This window comes from Pimephales promelas, chromosome 4, assembly GCF_988280905.1.
Source record: "Pimephales promelas chromosome 4, fPimPro1.hap1.1, whole genome shotgun sequence".
NCBI lineage: Eukaryota > Metazoa > Chordata > Actinopteri > Cypriniformes > Leuciscidae > Pimephales > Pimephales promelas.
The window spans coordinates 42,167,280-42,188,961 of NC_142772.1; the positions used below are offsets into that span (position 1 = coordinate 42,167,280).

The 21,682-nt window shown below is 36.5% G+C and overlaps 2 protein-coding genes across 4 annotated transcripts in view; one reads left to right on the plus strand and one right to left on the minus strand.

Annotated features, from left to right (window-relative positions):
- Positions 1-407: 407 nt before the first annotated feature.
- Positions 408-9,638, minus strand: suds3 (SDS3 homolog, SIN3A corepressor complex component). The gene is made up of 12 exons (XM_039659696.2): positions 9,416-9,638; positions 7,634-7,703; positions 7,396-7,451; positions 7,055-7,126; positions 6,929-6,948; positions 6,676-6,832; positions 6,427-6,522; positions 5,116-5,177; positions 4,531-4,552; positions 4,297-4,402; positions 1,388-1,472; positions 408-987 (listed from the first exon to the last, which is right to left on the minus strand). The coding sequence occupies exons 1-12, from the start codon at positions 9,525-9,527 to the stop codon at positions 889-891; spliced, it is 957 nt and encodes a 318-aa protein (XP_039515630.1). The 5' UTR covers positions 9,528-9,638; the 3' UTR covers positions 408-888.
- A 1,046-nt stretch (positions 9,639-10,684) lies between these two features.
- taok3a (TAO kinase 3a) overlaps positions 10,685-21,682 on the plus strand; it is a 71,931-nt gene continuing 60,933 nt past the window's right edge. The window contains exon 1 of one of the 3 annotated variants that reach the window (XM_039658848.2): positions 10,685-11,104. The gene's annotated coding sequence lies outside the window, so the exon portion shown is untranslated. Of the gene's footprint in view, positions 11,105-12,152; positions 12,317-12,784; positions 12,915-21,682 lie in introns of those variants that run through there. The other 2 variants (XM_039658847.2, XM_039658849.2) reach the window with 2 other exon arrangements.

Genomic DNA, 21,682 nt, shown 5'->3' on the forward strand with positions numbered 1-21,682 from the left:
TATCAAACCGTTTTTGTCTGTCAGTAATGGAGGTTTATGGGCGTGGCTGTGGTTACATGAGGTAAAAACGATATAAATACGGTTCCGTTTTCTCACACAAACCACTCGTTTCGTGTCTTAGGCCATCAATGTGTACTTACATTTCCGAGTCATTAAATCATGTTTAATTTGGACTTCTCTGTGCATGCTCTTTGAGGTGGTGACCATAGACCTCCATTATATGACTCACAGGCAAGAACGGCTCAAGCTAAAAATATCAAAATTGAAAATACTGTGGAAACAAAGACAGCTACATCTTGGATGCCCTTGAGGTAAGCTAAAACATATCAAAAATTAATTTCAAAGTGAACTATCCCTTTAACGGGAGGAAAAAACTAAAGCAATTATGCAGAAACAAATGTTGTTTTGCACTGTATGAGCCAAATTTATTTAATGTTGGACTAAATACAAAATTAAAACTTGCAAAGTGATTTGAAATCTTGTACACTTTCAAATGCATTGAAAGAATAGATTATGGCATGACATATCAAACAAAACAACAAAATAAATGCCTTACTGCTAATACAATAGAATGCCAAAGTGAATTGTCGCCTACACGCTTCATCTGAGCGCTTTGAAATCAAACAGTAAAGCGTTGCCTCAGAAATGGTGACTGCATTACATGTACAATGCAAAATTCATTTAGAAAGAAAAGCAAGAAGAAGGACAAACGTGAGACATTTCATGGTATACTTTGGTAGTATCTATACAGTACATGTGAGAGTGATAGAAAAAGAAGATACGACAGGAAGAAATATCATGCTTCAACATGTAGTAGACGAAGACGACTAAGTAAAACGGGAAGAGCATTAAAATGTTTGTAAAATAAAAGATGAGGAAGAGTGACGTCTATGCTGCTGATCGGCGTCTAATGATGAAGGCCCCTCGCTGAAGCTGCCCTAAATAAATCCTCATCTTCGTACTGTCACTTGTCTTTCTCACCCAGATCTGCAAGAGAATCGAAATCCAAGACAAAGCACTTCAGTGTTTATCCTGTACCACCCTTTTCCAGAATCCAAATGAATCCTAAACAGTGATTTGTACTCCAAAGCCACTGGCTCAGCAAGTAAGAGCCCAGATCTATGCAGTGTGCTATTGATGCTGGCATTAAAAGGATGCAAATGAGACAAAAGCCATTGGAAAGACATCCTCGTACAATTTGATATGGATGCAGATTACAATAAATGAGAACGGCTAAATGAGAATTTTCCTCCTCTGGCTCTCCAAGGCTGATACACTTGGGCTGATCTCAATAACCCGCTGTTTATTTCCCCTCTGAGCGGGGCATTAGTTTGAAGAGCACAGTCATTTGTTTATCACCAATCAGAGGAGAGAATCAGACACAAACCTCATTGGTCCCCACAGAGCTGATGACACAGCTGATCTTGGTGTTCTCCTTGGACTCCAGATAGATTGCTTGACTTTTATGGTACCTGAAACAAAAGCAGTATTAGTCACTTAAGATGCTTTAGACAGAAAGACCATTACAGAATAATCTCTTTGAGACATCTCTTCACTGAAAATGCAATATTTTGGCTTAAAGGATATCACAGTAATTAAAATTCTGTCATCGTTTTCTCATTTTCGTGAAATTCTGCATGGAGAATTAACTTTATTGATGCAAGAGACTGATATGCAATTATAACAAATGTCTACAATAAAATTATCTCTGCCAAAGGGAGCATTGCCAGCTTCTAAATGTAGAGGTGTACTTATTTTTTTTTTTTAATAAATAAGTCACATTTTAATGGTTATTTTGGGGTACATTTGATCAATTGATGAAAAAGAACCGGTTCATATCGAGTCCCTGATTTTTTCCCTGATTCACAAAAAAGAATCAGCTCATCGAATCGGTTCAGAAATCGTTTTTTTGTTGTTATTTTGTGGTACACTGCTTTTTTATTGCATTACACTCAGGCCGCAAACTCAGATTCACAATTCAGGTAAAATACACCATAGATGAGCAATGAGGAAAGAACCGGTTCTAAAGAGTCATTGTTGGCGAATCGTTTATTATTATTTTTTTTTTTGACGTGTAGCCCGTCAAAAAGGACAACTCAATAGAAGTTCTTGCCTTTGTTATTGTCTTTTTGTTTCATTACATTCAATACAGACTGCAAACTCACTTTTACAGGTTTGCTGTGGCACAAACACCACTAACTAGAGAGTCATTTCTTAAAACGCAGAATACATAGAGAGTGAAAGTAGCCTGCGGCTTCAACCTTCTCACATAAACATCCTCTGGAAAAGTTCAAATTATAGAGGCATAACTCAACCTTCTCCACTCATTATCAAAATAGCAGAATAAAAGTGCATTTAATATACATGTAACATTATACATTTATTGCCTGCGGTATCACACCGAACCATATTTCCTCCTCCGCTCACTCTATCCTCATCTGCACAGAAATATTCCGGTTGGATTGCAATGCTGAGAGCTACGGCAGCCTACTGTCTAAAGGGCACGACTGGATGAATGCATGCTGACACGCTCATAAAAATCCAGAGGCATTCATGACATTTAATGTCACAAATGCATAAGACAAAGTAATCTCCAGTCCTCATCCTAAACCACAAGCTTCCTATGTATTATGATCACTTATTCAAAACAACAAAATATAGATTAATGTAGTCTGTACAGAGTATTGCGTGTCAGGATTTTTGGATCTTGATGCCCTTGATGTTTACATTATTAAATATCAGGTGACGGACAATGGTAAATATCATGCTAGGAATGTGTGACCTGAATCCTGGCACAGATTTTGCATTGTTCAAGCCAACTACTCCTTGCAAATACCCCACACACACATTCTTATGTACATATATCAAATAAAACAACTGCTAATAGTAATAACTAAGGAATTGAAAATAGCACCTTTTTACAGCCCACATAAAATAAAATTCTAAAATTGTAAATGCTACTTTAATGCTGAAACACTATACAAAGTTTTTCAAAATGTAACTTATGATCCAAATTATGTATACGATAGATAAACGATAGAAGAACAACAGAACAATATGACAGAACTGTAGTAGATAGAACAGACAACAGATAGATAAAGACAGACAGACAGAAAGACAGATAGATAGATAGATAGATAGATAGATAGATAGATAGATAGATAGATAGATAGATAGATAGATAGATAGATAGATAGATAGATAGATAAAACCACCAACAGATAGATAGATACAGACAGACAGACAGACAGATAGATAGATAGATAGATAGATAGATAGATAGATAGATAGATAGATAGATAGATAGATAGATAGATAGATAGATAGATAAAATGACCAACTCTGACAATGTGACACTGACTGTCTTTTATGTAAACTATATGATAGAATTGAAAAGCAAAAGAGTGATTGTGCCATCTTGTGGTCAGTAGAAGTAAAAAAAGATTTTTTTTAAAGCTTCAAGGCCCTGCAGGAACCAGGGTGTGAAGGTTTGAGTGGTAAGCATGCAATTGGCCCCAGCTGGTAGAAGCTGTAAATACACCATTAATTTCCACAATGTAAATCAGTCAGTCTTCATAAGGGCTTTTCACAACGTGCTGTACCAAGGGTCATCATCTCTTTAAACCAACATCGAGTCATTGATCATTAAAATGCAAATAAGCATGTTAAATCAGAGCTAAGAAACCTTAAAGAAATGTAACATGAATTACTAATGTATGTAAAACACAATAACCAAAAATTGTGTTCACCCAGAGTTTAAAGGTATCAACATTTTCAGAGAAAGGTAGCATTTTCCTCTATTTAAAGTGTTGCCTGACTTCAAAACAGCAGGGAGCAAACAAAAACATCACAAGATGCTCAAAAGCACATACTATTATAATCACTTACCTGTAACACCTGACAGCTGCAGATTCATTTCAGCGTTGATTAGTAAAACCTAATCACGAACCCGAACGAGTAGAACGTCACAGGTTTCCATCTCTTCCCCATTACAGTAGTTAACACACCATAAGCTTGTTGATTGGGTTCAGGAGGAATTGTGAGGCGGAGGCAGATTTTTCAGTTGCCTGACGTCTGTCTAACTCTAGCGATCTATTCGGACTGAATGCAACGATTGGAAAACATTGTATGCCTTCCGCAGATGATATATACATATAAATACATGTATACCACTTAATTTAGTGATTGATTTCAAGATGTAAAGAAATTTCAACCAGCATAACAAAAAATGTTTCCTACCCTGTCTTTAATGTGTACCAGAGTGTGAAAAGCCCAGCAGAACACAGAGAATCTTACCATCTCTTGTCATAGTAGAGTTTCCCCTCCTCTATCCGTGCCTCATACCGCTGGGACGGGGTGTCCACTGGAGTGGTCGGGAGGTGCTCTGGAGAGGACGGGGATGCTGAAAAACATCACAGACGTTTGATTTCAATTAATTTCCCATTCATTTTTAAAGACTTTGTGGTTTAAAAGAAAAATTTGATGGGAAATCGTATGGGGAATCACCTCTAAAAGACAAAACCTCCATACCTGGTCTTTTCGGAGATTTAAGCTATAAGGGAAATGAAGCAAAAAGGAAGAATGTTTTAATTTTCTTCAGCAATCTCAGGTGTTAAACACGACAGACACAGACAAACAACCCGATATCTTGGTCAGCTCACAGTAATCAGCAGTTGGCAAAAAATAAATAAAAAATGAATCCAATAATATGTCAGTGTCAAAACCTAATTTTTTGTGGTCTGCAGCCTTTTACCACTTAAAACACAACCGATTTTTTTGTCATCCGCAAGTAATGTGTCTCATGTATCTCTTTGAGTAATAAAATGTAATCAAATTTTCAGGGGATCCTGCTTTTTATTACCTAATAGAGAACTTTAAAAAAAAATCCTTTCTTCAAAGCCGAGACGCAAATCATGAAGATTTTCATTACAATTTGATTAAATGGACTGATTTTTTAAATAATAGCTTGCAAAGAAATATGCAAGTCTATTACATTTTTATAAATGCTAATGATATAAAATTAGATATATTGAAAATTAGGTCAAAAAGTTGATACTGTATCTAAGAAGCAGTGAAATTTGTACTTCGATTGCCAATTCCAATTCGTAACCTTACCTTGTTCAATGTTCTTAGATCTTCCATGATCTGTTCATCAGTAAGTAAATAATTTAACTGAGGTGAGGAGAGTTAAGAAAACCTGATTATTACAGCATACACTGAGACATTTGACTGCACATCACATTTTTTACATTATTGATACTGCTTGCAATTATAATGGACTGGTCTATGGTCTATTAATTAAAACCTTTAAATAATTTTTGAGCTGTTGACACAGTCATATACAATAAAAGAGCCTGACAATAAACAGACAATAAAAATAAAACACAACACAGAAGGTAGGCTTGCACTCTGGAGTAAAGTGAACACACAAATTCTTTCAACACACACTGCAACGGTCACAATATGACGTCACACTGTGCAAATATTTAAAATAAAAAAAAATTCAACATATAACCAACACTAAAAATAGGCCACTTAAATTTACCAAATGCTAAAAATGTATAAATGTAAATGAACAAAAAATTGTGTTGCATTTACAATCCAGTGAAATCGGCAACCCTACTTCCAGCGCCTCTACAGATGTATAGAAGATGTATAGAAGATACATAGAAGATGCATAACTGATGTGTTGGTGGTCTGAAGTGTTTCCAGTGCATGGGGTCTCTATGACCCCGTTTACACCTGGTATTAAAATGCGATCTGTATCCAGGTAAGTTATCCGGATAATAAGTACTGATTCCATTTACACCTGGCCACATAAATGTGTTTTTGCAAAACGGATATAAATCCGATCTTCACCTCCTGCGTTATATGCAGATTTATTGGATTGCACGCCACCAAAAGCAACAGATCTGAGCGGCATTTTATTGATCATCAGCTAATTTCCAAATCAGAGACATCAATAAGAGAGAGTGGCAACAGGCCTGGTAAGATAATTTCGTTTCTTTACTTGAAGATGTGTTAACTGCGTCTGTGACTTACTTTCACTTTTATTTGCGATGTTTGCACGTTGAATAGACGCTCAGCTGCTCATCTGCGGTGATGCGTGTCGCATCTGACTAGGCTACAACATGACATAGCCTATATAACACGCTCTTACTCGTTTATTTTTTAGCATTTTTGGGAGGAGTAAAATATACATATGTGGTTTCAACAACCAGATTGCGTTTACACCTAGTAAAGATCCGGACACAATGCGAGCCAGACTACCTCCAGATGTGGTCAGGCAGATCCGATCACGATCCGATCACAACGCGTTTACACCTTGCATTAACATGCGTTTTTTATTATCCGGATAACTTATCTGGATACAGATCGCATTTTAATACCAGGTGTAAACGGGGTCTAAAACTAAGTGAAGGATATCAGGTGCAGGCTTTCTCCGCTTGTCTGGAATGGGCACAGGGTCATTGGGTCGTCTCCGGAGCTTCCGGGTTATATGGGTTTTTACCTCCATGGAATCTGAAATAAATAAATACATGGACAACGTACTAGGTTTAAGGGTTTAAATGAATTTCTCACACAGGATATTGTTCTCTACAACAGCAATACTAACAATGCCTTGCACAAAAACCCTCTCAGGTTGCATTTCTCTATCTGATCTCACTTTCTCACCTCCTGTCAGCTCCATTGTTAATTTCTCGTTCTCGATCATCTTCTTCTTCTCCTCCAGCTCTGCAATTAGATTTTCCTTCAGTTCCACTTTCTTATCGTCAAATTCTTTCACCGCTGCTTTTTTTTCTTTGATGTAGTTCCTCTCCACCTGCTCTGTCTACAATAAATGTATTTTGCATTAATTAACCATTTCTGTTGCTTTCTCAGTAATAATAAATCAACAGATTCATACAATTAATGAATTGCATCTTACCTCAAGTTGTAAAAATAGGTCTGAAAAGATAAAGAGAGCACAAACAAGAGATAATCATGTAAAGTTGGCTTCTGAAATATTGAGACTGACATCGAGATGAAAAGCCTTATTATAAATCATCTTTACCAGCGTTCCGAAGTCTCTCTTTATACTGCTGATCGAGCTTCTTCATTCTCTTCTGGTACTCCTGCAGTGTGCCTGTGGAAATTAATGAGTATAAAAATGTATCTACTTTGTAATTTAGCTGACATTTTCTTTATCAGTGATGTATAGTACACTTATTAGGGACAATAGGCTGTCTTGATCATGGGGCACAATGGTGATAGATTACCCTTTCCATTTGAACATGCAAGCTTTTGGTTACCAGCCAGGCTACATCACCTTGTTAGACCATTATCAATCAAAACACACACTTTTCAGGACACATGGTAAAAAATTCAATTAATTACAAGAGCATTTCCAGTCACCTTCTTGCAATTGTTGTAACTGTCGTTTCAGGGATGCCAGTCTGTCTTGATACATCCTGAAATCAAGACAAAAACAAAATATCTCAAAGAAATTATGATAGATAGATAGATAGATAGATAGATAGATAGATAGATAGATAGATAGATAGATAGATAGATAGATAGATAGATAGATAGATAGATAGATAGATAGATAGATAGATAGATAGATAGATAGTCAATTACAAGGAATACTCACTGTTCTTTGATCTCAACATAGTCGTCTTCATCATGTTTGGCCATATCTGTTTCACTGGCATCCTCTGTGTCTGTAATAATAATAATAATAATAATAAATATAACACCAATAAATTAATTATACACTGATTTAAGAATAAGGTATGGTATGTCACTTTTGGACATTTAGTTTATTTAGTTCATTCACATTTATTTGCACATTTTTAGCACCATCTAGCGGACAGACATGGTAGCTTGATATTTTTTTATGGCAACAACCAGATATTATCCTCTGTTGTTATTTAGATTGGAAAATGTGGCTGAAAAAAGATACACAGGCCTATAGATAATTCACATTACATATATGTTGTTTGCTGACCTTTTTTTAAACAGAGGAATTAATGTAAATAGTATTGTGTTTGTGGGGAACTGTCACAAGATGATACTAAGATTAATATGAAACAAAGATCTAAGACCATTTCAAAAATATTACAACTTTAATGTTGCTAACAATACGTCCTACGGTTTGAATTCAAAAGTTTGAGGTGAGATTTTTTTTTTTTTTTAAAGAAATTAAATTGATGAAAAGTGAAAAAATATTTCTACTTCCAATAAATGTTGTCCGTTTCAACTTTCTCTTCAGCAAAGAATCCTGGAAAAAATTGTATGGTTTACAAAAAAATATGAATTGATAATAACAAGAAAAGATATGCTATATTGAGCACCAAAACAGCATATTCGAATGATTTCTGAAGGATCATGTGACTGACTGATGATGCTGAAAATTCAGATTTGCACAAGAATACATTGCATTTTAAAAATTATTCAAACAGATTTTTTAAATTGTAATAATATTTTACAATGTTACTGTATTTTTGTCAAATAAATGCACCCTTGGTGAGCAAAAGAGACTAAATCAAAACAATCTTAGTACTGACCCCAAACATTTAAAAGTAATAACAACGTTTCTTCTTTGAAGGATAGTTGACAAATGGACATTAACATTTTTTTACATTAAGATGTTGGTTTAAAATATAGTTGTATGAGGGCAATATGCACAATATGCACAACCATCTTCGTAGGAACATTTTGTACCCTTCCCTTACTAGTCTGGTTTACCAGGCAACACACACGCACTTTATAAGATGTTCCTTATATTTTAAATATTCATATTGAAAAGCTTTTATTATTAAGGAATACGTTAAAATACATTATGTTAACAGTATCTGATCTTATTCCCATCATCAGCCTCATCTCAAATGTGACACCAGCATTAAGCTAAGTGAGCGGAGATCAAATTCAAGCATTTCAACCCAAATATTTACCACCATAAATCAACTGTTTACCAAAATGATACTTTAAAAGCAAAAAAAGTTCACTGGTGCAACTGATTTCGAGTCTGTATGAGTTCAAAAACATCCTGCTTAATGTATTTGTTTCCTGGCGTGTGCTGCTAACTCTGCTAACTGTTTATCAACAGACTGGATAGCACATAAACTACACACATATGAAAATGCATAGCCATTATACAGTTAAAAGCGTATACAGGCAACATTAAAGTATAAAAATATCACTATACAGATTAAAAAATACCGATAAAGTTGCAAAAAATAGCTCTTAAATAACAAACAGAAAACAACGACACATGCACACTTTCCTTGCATGTTTAACATAACTGAGCTCTATTTTACTATCAGCTTATAGCCAGTTCGCTCATTATCAATTGAAATATGCCTTTTAATGCATCAATCATAAATGAATGAGACAAAAAGGTAGATAAACTGAAATTACTGTGCGTATTCACCTTCTTCCGAGTCTCTGCCTCTGAAACTGCGATCTTCATCTTCATCCACACTGTCTAGCTCTTCCTCGTCGTTATAATAATCCACCATGGGTGACAGTAAAGTCGATGCCATTTATTATATTTATATATTGATAATATTGCAGGAAATACTTATGTGTAAACAATCACACTGCACAGACAACGTTTCAGTCTCAAGCCTCTTTTTTTCAATTGGAGGGTAGGCCGAGGAATCTGATTGGTGGAGACGGTCGAGTGATGCATGCTGGGGAATGTAGTTTGACCGCGTGTGTGCAAGTATGACATAAGGGGAATAAGAAAATGAAGAGAGAGAGAGAGAGAGAGAGAGAGAGAGAGAGAGAGAGAGAGAGAGAGAGAGAGAGAGAGAGAGAGAGAGAGAGAGAGAGAGAGAGAGAGAATAGTCTCTTCCCGTTTCAAATGTATTGTTCTTATTATCAGTCAAGGAACATGAAGATTTTCTGAAGTTGTCAGTCCCACTTCTGCCTCAGTCATGACTTTTTATCTTGGTAAGGTAAGCGTATTAATGTCATTATGAAAAGACAATAAAAAATGCATAATTTAGTGTCATTATTTATTGGAATTGCATTGGATGCACATTGAGCTTAATTTCCATCCCACAGACTGCTATGGATAGTTGTGCATATTAAAAGTTATTCACGTTTTCAATGTATGTTAGGCTAACTGTTTTTTCATCATTATTATTATCTTTCTTCTCAACAAGCAAGTTGGTGAAATACATTGGGAAGATTTTTTATTATAAATACGTAAATATTTATATCCAAACAGCGTCTTTCCATTGTGTTTCATAAAACAGAAATACTAGAGCTGCTTCTGCTACTACTACAAATAATAATAATACAATCTATAACATTATAAATATATGAATAATTGTATAATAAAATGAATGCATCAATGACAAAATAACAACAATAATAATATCATCATCATCATCAAAATATATTTGTTAGGGTGTCAATAAACTCAGAATAACAGGTGTTCAACAACATATGGTAAGATTTAGCAAAAATGTATTCAAATCATGCGACTCATTCTACACATAAATATTGTAATATATTATATTAACTTGTCAGTGGGAGTAATCTACGAAAAAGCCTCGATCTAATCATTATTACTCTAGATTATAATCCTATCAGTATTAGTCACCCTGCCATCTCCATTGTGTCTTCATTGGCTTTTCCTTCCTCAGCCGGCAGGTGGCGGCGTAGAGTTTCAAAGCGCTTTGACTCGCGAGATCGTTTATCAGCGCTGTTACCTTGTAGCAGGTAGTAGTACGATGATGGGCTTTTCTAAAAGCGTCAGACGCTTGTCAAGTCTTTGTCAGTCGCACGGGGTTTAATACAGTATTTACGCTGGATATCATAACACGAACTGTGTGGACGTTTTTATCATCGCACTGACGGGGGAGATAGTCATGACGTCTGTCGAAAATAAAACAGGTTGATGCATTTTTTTCAGGTGTAGGAGCACTAAGAAGCCAATTGCAATGAGTTTGGAAGTTTATTTATTTCAATATTCCACCTTACAAGGACTACAGGGGAAATAAGGTGGATTTTCACGATTTATCACTGAGAAGAGCGCCTGAAGACATTTGCTTGTAACCGGACTTCTATGGAGTTGGACCTGGATTAAAGATAAAGCTTTGTTGACTCGGTAAGGCCGTTTTTGTTGGTATTCACATTTATTATGGCTTTGTCAGATTATCTGTTTTGTTTTTCAGGGGTATTTAATATTTTTGATACGGTGCAGCGTCTATTAAAAGCGTCTTTATCGTATCTGGTGTCACTATTCGCGTCTTCATAGATTCCATCTGCGCTCGATTGATTTTCCCTTGATGAACCTTCAAAGAAGCATTTTGCCTACAACTGGTCAAGTGATACAGACAGTGTTTAACCTTAACTCTTGGACTCAATGTAGAATAGGCTATCCATGATTGTTATGTTATGTTGACACTCAATTATTAAACATAATAACATTTAATAGTTAAGTTAATGTATGAGATCTAAAATAAAGGATGATTAAAATATGGATGATTCTTCAATAAGCAATTTTTTTACTAGAAACATTCAACATTTTTCTAGTGAATTAATAAGTGAATTAATTTTTTAAAGTTAGATAAATCTTGGACTTGCTGTTTAACAATTTTAGCAAAAAAAATTATATATATATATATATATATATATATATATATATATGTGTGTGTGTGTGTGTGTGTGTGTGTGTGTGTGTGTGTGTGTGTAAAAGTCTTCAAATTAATGCCATTTCTGAACTTTAGACTGTCATTTGTTCTGAGACTGCTTTCCTGCCAATTATGTCTAGGCTATTATAAACAAACATAATATTTTTTCAATTCAAAAATTTGACAATGTTTAAAAAAAAAAAAACATTGTAAATATGCAAAGTAGCCTAGTTTCCCAGTGTTTATTATTAAAACACTTTTCTACAGTCATTTTAGAGGCTAAGTGTTTTTAAAGGGAACAATAATAGTGTAACTGACAAATGTTTCAACACTCTTACAAATTAGAGATCAACTTAGGCCTAATTAAAAAGAAAAACAAAGCTGTTACAATCTATCGTGAACTTATTGTTTTTAAATCACCCTTGTTAGAGATTGTTAACCTATGGTTCTGGGCTGAGAGTAAATTGGCTGACTTTGCTGTCATGCACTTTATTTCCGTGTGTGTGTGTATGTGTGTGAACTATATGCGCACGCGGCTGTTCATCCAGGAAGTCTAGACAGCAAAGACTGACAGACAGGCGAAGATGGACCTTTACAACGTTTAAAATACTCTATTTCCGGCTGAAATAAATGTTTTTGAACGGTGAATTGTACCCTTGAGCTCACAGTCACCCTACAGAAAAGAGGTCAGTAACATTTACTACATTGCCACGGTTCTCGTGGATAAAACTGTCAAAGGTTCTGCGTGACATATAATTGCACATTAATTTCAGAGTCATGCAAAAAAGAATTCAATACAAACCAGAGTTTTTAACACGGGAGTATCAAAACGGTGTTTAATTATTTTATTCCAAAGCTAACTTAGTCAGTTTGCTAACCTAACTGTTCTCAACCCTATACCACCCAAACTTTCACTTCCTCTGTAGCTCAAATCCTCCATACGTTCACATTCGTTTTACTTTAGTCCATTGACTTGTTTAAAAATGGAGCGCGTGAGAGGCATGATTCTTTTATGAATACAAGCAGCAGCGGATAGACGCACTTCAAACTTCAGGTTATCTGCGTCCAGTTCGACATATTCAGAGAAATGAGGCTGATGTCAGTTAAGGCTGTTTATGGTGGCTCTTTTTTTCCCTCGCCTTCAGCCCCCGCTCCTTGTGTCGCTATTTTAAGCAGCGCGTCTATCTCTCACACATGCAGCGTTTATTCTGTGGGTTGGAGATCACAATAAAGTTTATAGGCATGAGGAGCGCAGGATAGAAACCTCTCACATTGAGGATGAAGGTACTTTTTTCTACCGTTATTTGGCGCTGTCAGCGTTGTGCATGTTGTTTTTGGGGTCATTTAGGTTAAAGAAATACCCTTTAGGCGATTCTTGTTGAAAGGGTGGATTATTGTAATATAACGTGGACGTGAATGCAGTTAGTCTTTTAGCCTATATATTGTTACGATTTCCTTGCATGGTTTATCTCGTGGTCATGATGGGTAAGGTGTAAGTGGTGGATGCAGATGCATAAGATAATTCCGATTCGCATGATATGTGTCCGATTCGGTGATTCGATTCGAATCTTTTCAGTGAATCAGTTCGACAAAACAGGTGTCATCATCATCATCATCATCATCATCATCACACCGGGCTGAGCTATTCTTTCATGAATCGGACTGTATAGTTCCAAACGATTCTTGAGTCAACAACTTTCGGTTCGTAAACAATCCGGTTAACTTGCTAACTGGAGAACCGTCTTTATTTCGAATATATTCGATTCATATAGATGGATTCATCCCTGCAATAAACTGACAGATGAAATCACAATCGCAACTTAATAGAAAAAACGTAATTATTATAATAATGTTAGGGGGGAAAGAAATTCTGAAATTGTGGTTCGAAAGACTCGATTTACATAAACGAGTCAGTGTTTTCATCACTGTGAAACGTCATGTAATGGCTACTGATACTCATCAGCACAGCTGTTTTTCAGATAGAGGTGAAACTGGGTCGATTTCGGTGCTTGTCATCTATTGCAGTCATACATCTTATCATTTGCATGCGTTTTTAAGGATTGTGGTTTAAAAACAAGTGATTTTAAACCGTTGAAGCACAATAAGCAGCGTAATGGAACTCATTTCATATGCAAGCGCTGTCTGAGAAACAGTGCCCCATCTGTTATCATCATTTATGTCTGAAATTAAATTAAACAGTTGAGAAAGAAAACGCATGTAAATCAGTATGTTGGAACCATGCATTCAGTCTTAAAGTGACAGCAGCCTGATATACCTGCTGTCATATGTGCCATTATTGTTATTCATACAACAAAAGAGAGAAAACTGCACAATGCAAAATTAAGTGGTTAATCCAGGTTTCCTTCAGGGGGTATAATACGTATAGTAAGTGTGCTGTAAACTTGCTAAACTCTTCTCTGCCTATGTGGGCATTGGGAGACCATTGTATTATTGGCTTCAGGTTGACTCTTTAGTTTAGTTACCGGTAGTTTAGTTATTAACAATTTGGTGACTGATCAAGGTGAACTCTGAAACTCGAAGTCTGTGTGATTCGGGGTTTAATGGTTTATTGCTCTCACATCATTTATAGATTTGCTTATCTGATTGCTGGATGTTTGGTAACTGGGACATTCCTAAATTAATAGCATTGAGACTAGTCATGTTTTCATTACAGGAAATACACTTGTTTGTCAACTGTTTTTCAACCTTTTTAAATGTTGCTTTGATAGCATTTGTCTCTATTTTCTATTCATTTCATGTCATGATGTGAGATCAGGTTATATATTTGCTGAATCTACAAAAGTTGTTTAACTTAATTTAATGTATGTTTTGTTATTTAGTAATGTATAATTATTATTTATTTTGGTACATTTATAACATTTGGAAAGCCCAGACTTTCCAAGCCAGCAGCATATCAATTAAATAATCGTGCCAGAAGATAATTTATTTAATATGGTTGGTATTTAATATGATTGGTTTCATATAGCTAAAATGGCAAAAATATATATTTTTGGTTTCAAATGAAATGGCTTTGGAGGGTGACAGTGACGTTTAATTAGCACTCCTCTGATGACTTGTTTTTCACTGTGTCAGTCAATGTCTATTTCGTTTTCTCAGCATTGTGGACACACTTGATTTCACACACTTAAATGATGCTAGAGTAGAAATGCTTAAAAAAAAATTGGGCTGAAATAACAAGGTGGCTCTTTTCAGAAGAACTGATATGATCAATTTATATTGATACAAATTTAGTCAAAATACATATAAATTTAATTTCAGCTATTGTTTTGCATGTCTTTACTATCTTTAAATTAGTGTGAGATCACACCTGCGGTTAGGGTGTGGACAGACATTCATGGATTTACGTTTTAACCTTTTGTATAGCATATTTGTTAATGAAAGAAGGCCTTTCCAGCGTTGGCTGTTAATATGGTCTTTGTGTATGTAGTAGAATGAGCGGTGTCATGTGTCGTTGACAAGGACCATGTTGTAGGCCAACTTGACACACACACACACACACATACTAGGTCATACCACACATCACCACACATTATATAGTTCGTTCATTGATTGATTGATTGATAGATTAATTAATTCAAAAACAATTGAAGGTTAATAAAGTGCATTAAGGCTCTACATTTAGAAAGTGTTTTTTAAGCTTTAATTTGAAAGTAGCAAATGTCGAAAGAAACTGTTCTGATTGATAGTGGTAGACTATTCCATAATTTGGGGGCCTGCTACTGCAAAAGCTCGGTCACCTCGATGTTTTAGTCTCGATTTACGCAATCCTCGAGAGCAATCCAAGGTTACTAGACCTAATGACCTGGGTGGATTGTGGTAGTGTATTAAGTCAGATAAGTACCCAGGTGCTGGGCCGTGTTATGATTTAAAAACAAAGACTAACATTTTTTAAAAATTCTCTGTTTGACTGGTCTCCAAATTAGAGAAGTTAAAATCGGAGTAATGTGATCAAACTTTTCTGGCAGCAGCATTTTGTACTAGTTTAAGGCGCCCCATGGATAAATGGATAGCTCCAAGGTAAAGTGAATTACAATAGTCAAGTCGTGAAGTGATAAAGGCACGAATGACTATTTCAAAATTCTTCGGAGAGAGAAAAGATTTGACTTTTGCAAGATGCCTTAAATGAAAAAAGCAGGATTTAATGATGGAATTAATTTGTTGATGATCAAACTTAAGGCCTGAGTCAAACAGGAAACCTAGATTTTTTGCAGATGAAGTAACATGAGGATTTAACTCATCAAGATCTAGAGTACCAGAGTCATAACGATCACTTGGTCCAAACAATATTACTTCAGTTTTGTTCGCATTTAGTGCTAAAAAAAAAAAAAAAAAAGAAGTATGCCAGCCATAGTTTCACTTCCTGGAAACATGCAAGGAGCTTGAATTATTTTGTTTAAATGGGAAATACAATTGGTATTTTCTCTAGTGAGGAGAATTTATAAGGTTCTCTTGCAGATTTAAATGTGGTTGTTCACACTCCAAGTCTTTCCAGGCATGCATGAGTTTAAAAAGGTCAAAAGGTTACAGTCGTCCTCCACTTTCATTATTCTTCAAGGTTTCAGAGGAGTTTCAGTGACCCAAACCACTGTTTAGAATCCAGCTTGTCCAAATCACCATCTAGGCTAATTTTAGTTTCTCTAAAATATGAGTTAATGATGTAGTAGCTTCAAATGAGTTGACCACAGTCAATGCGCGTTGTTTTTGAACTGACTTGCCCTCCATCGCTCCTTTGATGGCAGCACAGGGAGTCTGCGAGTGGCCTGAAAACACCCAGCTCATTATAATTAGCACTACTGATTTAACCTCACGGACTTCACTGCCCGTGTTGTAATGTGTACCCAATCAATTCTTTCACTGCCTGTCATTCCGGGCTTTAACTTTGTAAACTCCCTTTTCTGTTCTGCTCTCAGTGATGTTATGTTTCTGTTCCCCACATAGAATGGGAATCTGGGGAATTCAGGGGAATTCTGAGGTCAACGTTAATGTTAGATCGACCTGCGTTTGTCGTTTACTTCACTATAGCTACCCTAGCTGCTTTTACATAGGAAGTGTGTGACATTGCAAGTGTATTTACCATTCGATTTCACGGCAATTCGTACAAATGTTATGAGGTGGCTAATTCGTAAAATTCGTACGACCTTTGCTAAATCGTACATATTTTACGAGTTGCCCAATTCGTACGAATGACATACCCCTGAACCTGCCCCTAAACCTACCCATCACGTGAGTTTAGACAATTCGTACAAATTCGTACGAGTGAGTATTCGCTTTCGTATTTCGTATTCTCTTCCGGTTCTGTTGTCATTGCACGATTCCAATGACGCTGCTGACGTGTTATATTGTGCGCCCGATTAGGACATCCGCGACATGCACACTTACGAACCGTTTTTAAAAAATATTGCAATACCAAAATACAAACAATGTAGAAAAGCTTGAATACAGCGCGCGTCTCCGTCAGACTGTAAACGAAGCTCAGGCGCACAAGATAACACGTCAGCAGCGTCATTGGAATCGTGAACGAGCAATGACAACAGAACCGGAAGAGAATACAATGCTGAATAAAGTCATTGTTTTTGCTATGTTTGGACCAAAAAGTATTTTCGATGCTTCAAAAAATTCTAACTAACCCACTCATGTCACATGGACTACTTTGATGATGTCTGTATTGCCTATCTATGTCTATTATTGACATAATTTTCATTTTTGGGTGAACTAACCCTTTAAGATTGTTGACTTTGCAACATCTGAACAAGCGCAACATAGAAGTTCCTCGCATGAAAAAGTTTTAGAACCACTGACCAAAAATGTTTGAGAATCAATGATTTAGATGGACTGACTTATCTTCTTACATCAGTGTGTGAGGCAAGGAATGAGTCTTTCGTCACTTTTCGTGACTCAAGCAGCCTGTTACTCTGCAGGCTCATCTCCCTCGGTTACCCTTGTCTTCTGGGACTCTCTCAATCTCTTCCATGTGAGCTCAAAGTCTCTGTTGAAAAATGCATCAGGGTGGGAGTTGCCATGCTGGCAGTCAGACGGGGCGGCTCGAGAGTGTATGGCCCTGTAGGAAAGCGCATTAAAAATTAAACCTCTGCCGTCAGTCGTAATGTTCAACTGATCAGCTTCAGTGAGGCTCGTAGGAGAAAAAAAAAAACGCCGCTCAAGATAACACAAGGAATGCTTTCCTTGGCGATGACACTCACGTGTGCTGATTTTAATGACTGTATTGAAAGCTGTATGAACTCGTAAAAGACGCTTCCTGCTGACGAAGTGTCTAGGTAATTGCATTGGCCCAGTGGATTCAGTTACAGATATTAACCGCAGCCCCTTTGCTTGTTCACAATAGTGGCCCTGTCACAGTTAGGTCACGGTATTGGAGAAATAAAAGCTGCACTGTCACACAGAAATGTCTGCTGTTGTCAATTAGAAAAAAAGTGAGAAGTAGATCACTGTCATTAGGCCAAACTGGAGGCACGTGGCATGAGTCACTGGCCTCCCACTTTGAAGACATACGCCTCATATGAATTGAATGGAATTGAATTAAAAATGATCATTTAGCAGGGAATGAATTCAGTGTCCTTAATTTGCTGGACTTGAATCATGTAGCCACAGATTAGATATTAAGGGGTAGTGAATTCCATAATTTAGGAGCATTAACACTAAATGACTTTCCACCTACAGTAGACAACTGGAAACAAGGGATGGACAGTGTATGCTTCACTACGAAGTGTCATAATCTGATGTGATGCAATATAGATCTGAGTAAAGACATTTTTGAGTTATTAATAATTTGTAATTTGTTTATTTGCAAATTGTAATTTGGTAGTGAAATCTCCTTGTTCCAAAATCCTTCTGCACAAAACCACTATATAATTAACATCAAGTCTGTTGATGGAATGTGATTGTGATGAATTGCACAGCATTTTCACTTTCTGTGTGGACAAGTCACCTGTTTTTGGGAGCTTGTTACGTCACATATTTGATTATTATTGCCAGGCTGCATTGTCATCATGTACTGTTTAGTGTATGGTGGATACAACTGATTTTTGTTTTGATGTATAACTTTTTTCTCAAAATACATATGCCTGTGTGTGTGTGTGTGTAGCGCACATACATTGAAGAAATGTTAACTGGAGGCCTGTTTCAGGTCCACCTCTCTCTCTATTTGTACATGCATCTGTAGTTTGATTGTTGTAGTTCATGGATGGCTGTTCTATTACCCCATTTATATCTCATATAACCTCATATCATTATTGGGCAGTGCTGGTGTAAATAGGGTACAAAATGGTTTGTGATGCAATCAATTAAACCACATTCAGAGGTAGACAAAAAACAACAACAACAACGTTTAGACACAAACTCTGTTGACGTACAATCTAAAAATAAATATGTATTATTTTCCACGTGTGTGTGCGTGATTTGGAACAGGCCCCCTGTTTCTCTCTGTTTGACAGACAGTTCAGTCGATGTGAAGAGAGCGTGAGGTAATGAGTAGTGTTCTATAAATAGTCACCACGCCCCCGTCCTAAAGCCCTCTGTTTCACCCATCTGATGTGCTGGCTGCCACACAGTAAACACTGCTAACATGCAGTTTAGAACATCTTTGAGGATTTAGGTGATGGAAGTTGTATTTTAAATCAATTTGGCAATGTTATTTGATATTTAATGAAACAAATCTTGAATGAAACAAAGCAACAGAAATGTGTTAAAAGACATGATTGATATTTTACATTTTTTTAAATCCAATAAACAGTGTACCTATACCTAACATAGTATAGGTGTACCTATACCTAACATAGTGTACCTATACCTGACACCGTGTCCTAACTACACGCAACGCGATAAATTCCAGCGACAGCAAGTGTGTCCGTCCACACTAGACGCGACGTGACTGTGAGACGCCAAACATTCAGAACTGCGTTCTGAAAGTCTCTCTGTGAAAGTGCTGGCTCGCACTCGCATTGGAAATGGGTAAAGGAGGACATAATCAAATCAAGAAATAACATTAATAAAACCCAAAACATTAACTAAATATAGTCATTGACTAATTTTGTTATGAAGTACAGTTGTATATTTGCATAGAATTCATTTTGAACGCTATATTATATGCTTTCAAAATCTGAGGTAAATTATCCGTTATCACTTGTGGCACAGTGAACTATTTTTAACTAAAAATAAATAATGTGTACTCATAACCAGTGTAATTTCTTCATTCTGTCAGCCGCGACATTGCAGAAATAGGAACCGTTTCTAAATTAGAAACTTCGCGTGTCGCCGTCGCGTCTGGTTAGGACAAAAACTCAAAAATACCTTTTATCGCGTGTCGCGGCGCGTGTAGTTAGGACATGGTGTAACATAAAACTATAGTCTTTTTATAGTGCCAAACAATTGGCTTTATGCACAGCTGCACTACTTCCTGATCTTCAGTCAGCTCCTTGTTTCCTGTCTGCCGTTATTGGACAAACTGGTTAATCTAGCGCCGTTTCTCAATATGCCTTCTTGTCTGTACTTGTGTTCTTGTGGACTTGTGAAACGTCATCAGTCGCGGCCCAAGTACCGTCCCAATACACAAGTTTACATTTTGGCAAGAACGTTAAAAAACCCGGATGTGTTCTTGACACTCCCATTTTACCGAGGATGCATCGGTTGGTAACTTGTGTGAACTTGACGGCAGAAATATCCCATCATTCATTTCGGCATTCGAGGAAGGAGCGGGAAGCAGAGTTTTTTTTTCCCGCCGTTGGTTAGTGATGTACACAAACAAACAACATAAGCAGAATTAAAATGAGACAGGTGTTGCTTTATTGTCATGAATATACATTACATTGTAGTGTATGTAGAGTAATCCCTTAGGCTTGGGCGATAAAGCCTGGATGTTATCGTCAATAATTCTCGTTTTGTTTGGGCACTGCAGACGGCGTCTGTTTGGTGGTATTGCGCAATGCCAGCAAGAACACATCGTCTCAACTGTCAGCAGCATTCAGTGTGCTCGTCACCTCGTGAGTTCGTTCTTCCAAGAACAACTAGCAAGAGCTTTCTTCCCAAGAACACAAATCTGTTCTTTGCGTTCTTGGTTTAGAGAAACACCCTAGGTGTGTCTGATTATTGTTGTCAGGCACACCTGAATTAATCAGTTTGTCCAATTTTGGAAGACAGAAAACAAGGAATTGGCTGAAGCTCAAGAAGTAGTGCAGCTGTGTATAACGCCAATTGAGAGTTGAAAAATTCAACTCTCATAGCTTAACATATTGGCCTTTTACAATGACTAAATTGGCTCAACCAATCAGATTATATTGGGCGTACATTGTTCATATTACAAAATGAAATAAGTGTATGATACAACAGTTCTGTAGCCATCAATGATTTTTGCTTTTATTATAATTATTAATAGTTTTTTTTTTGTTATTGTATGACTTATGTGCTTATATTGAGTGTGTGTGTTTGTGTGTACACGTTGTGTATGTTTGAATGTGTCATTATATAATGATATCCATTCATTATTACTGTGAAATTGGTTCTGCAAATCATCTAGCAGACACACTACTCAAAAAACAAAAATTGCTCATAAAAATAGTATGGATTGATTGCTATTTTTAAGTGTGACAAACAACTACAGCATTTTTTTTGCCATTTCTTATTCAGAATGAAATCATTTTAAACATGATCTTAACATTTGTACTTATAAGTATGCAAGATACTCAGTCTATGAATCTCTAAATTGAGTTTGTCCGTTTGCAATTCTTTTTTCTTGAGTTTGTGAATAGCTATATTGCATTACTGTAGGTCTGTTGAAGTTCAGCTCCATTAAGCTGGCACATGTTCCCATGGGGATGCGATGTAGTCCAGGCCAGCTCTCCTCGTGGAGCTTTCTCACTGGGTCACTGACAGCTCTCACCATCTTCAATGATATATCCCATAATGCCTCATCTGTGTCTGTTCAAGTGTCATGCTCTAGCCTGGTCACATCAGTGTGATCCTACGCTGAAACACATACGAACGGGGTCTTTCTATCTTTCACATTTACATTTTCCAGT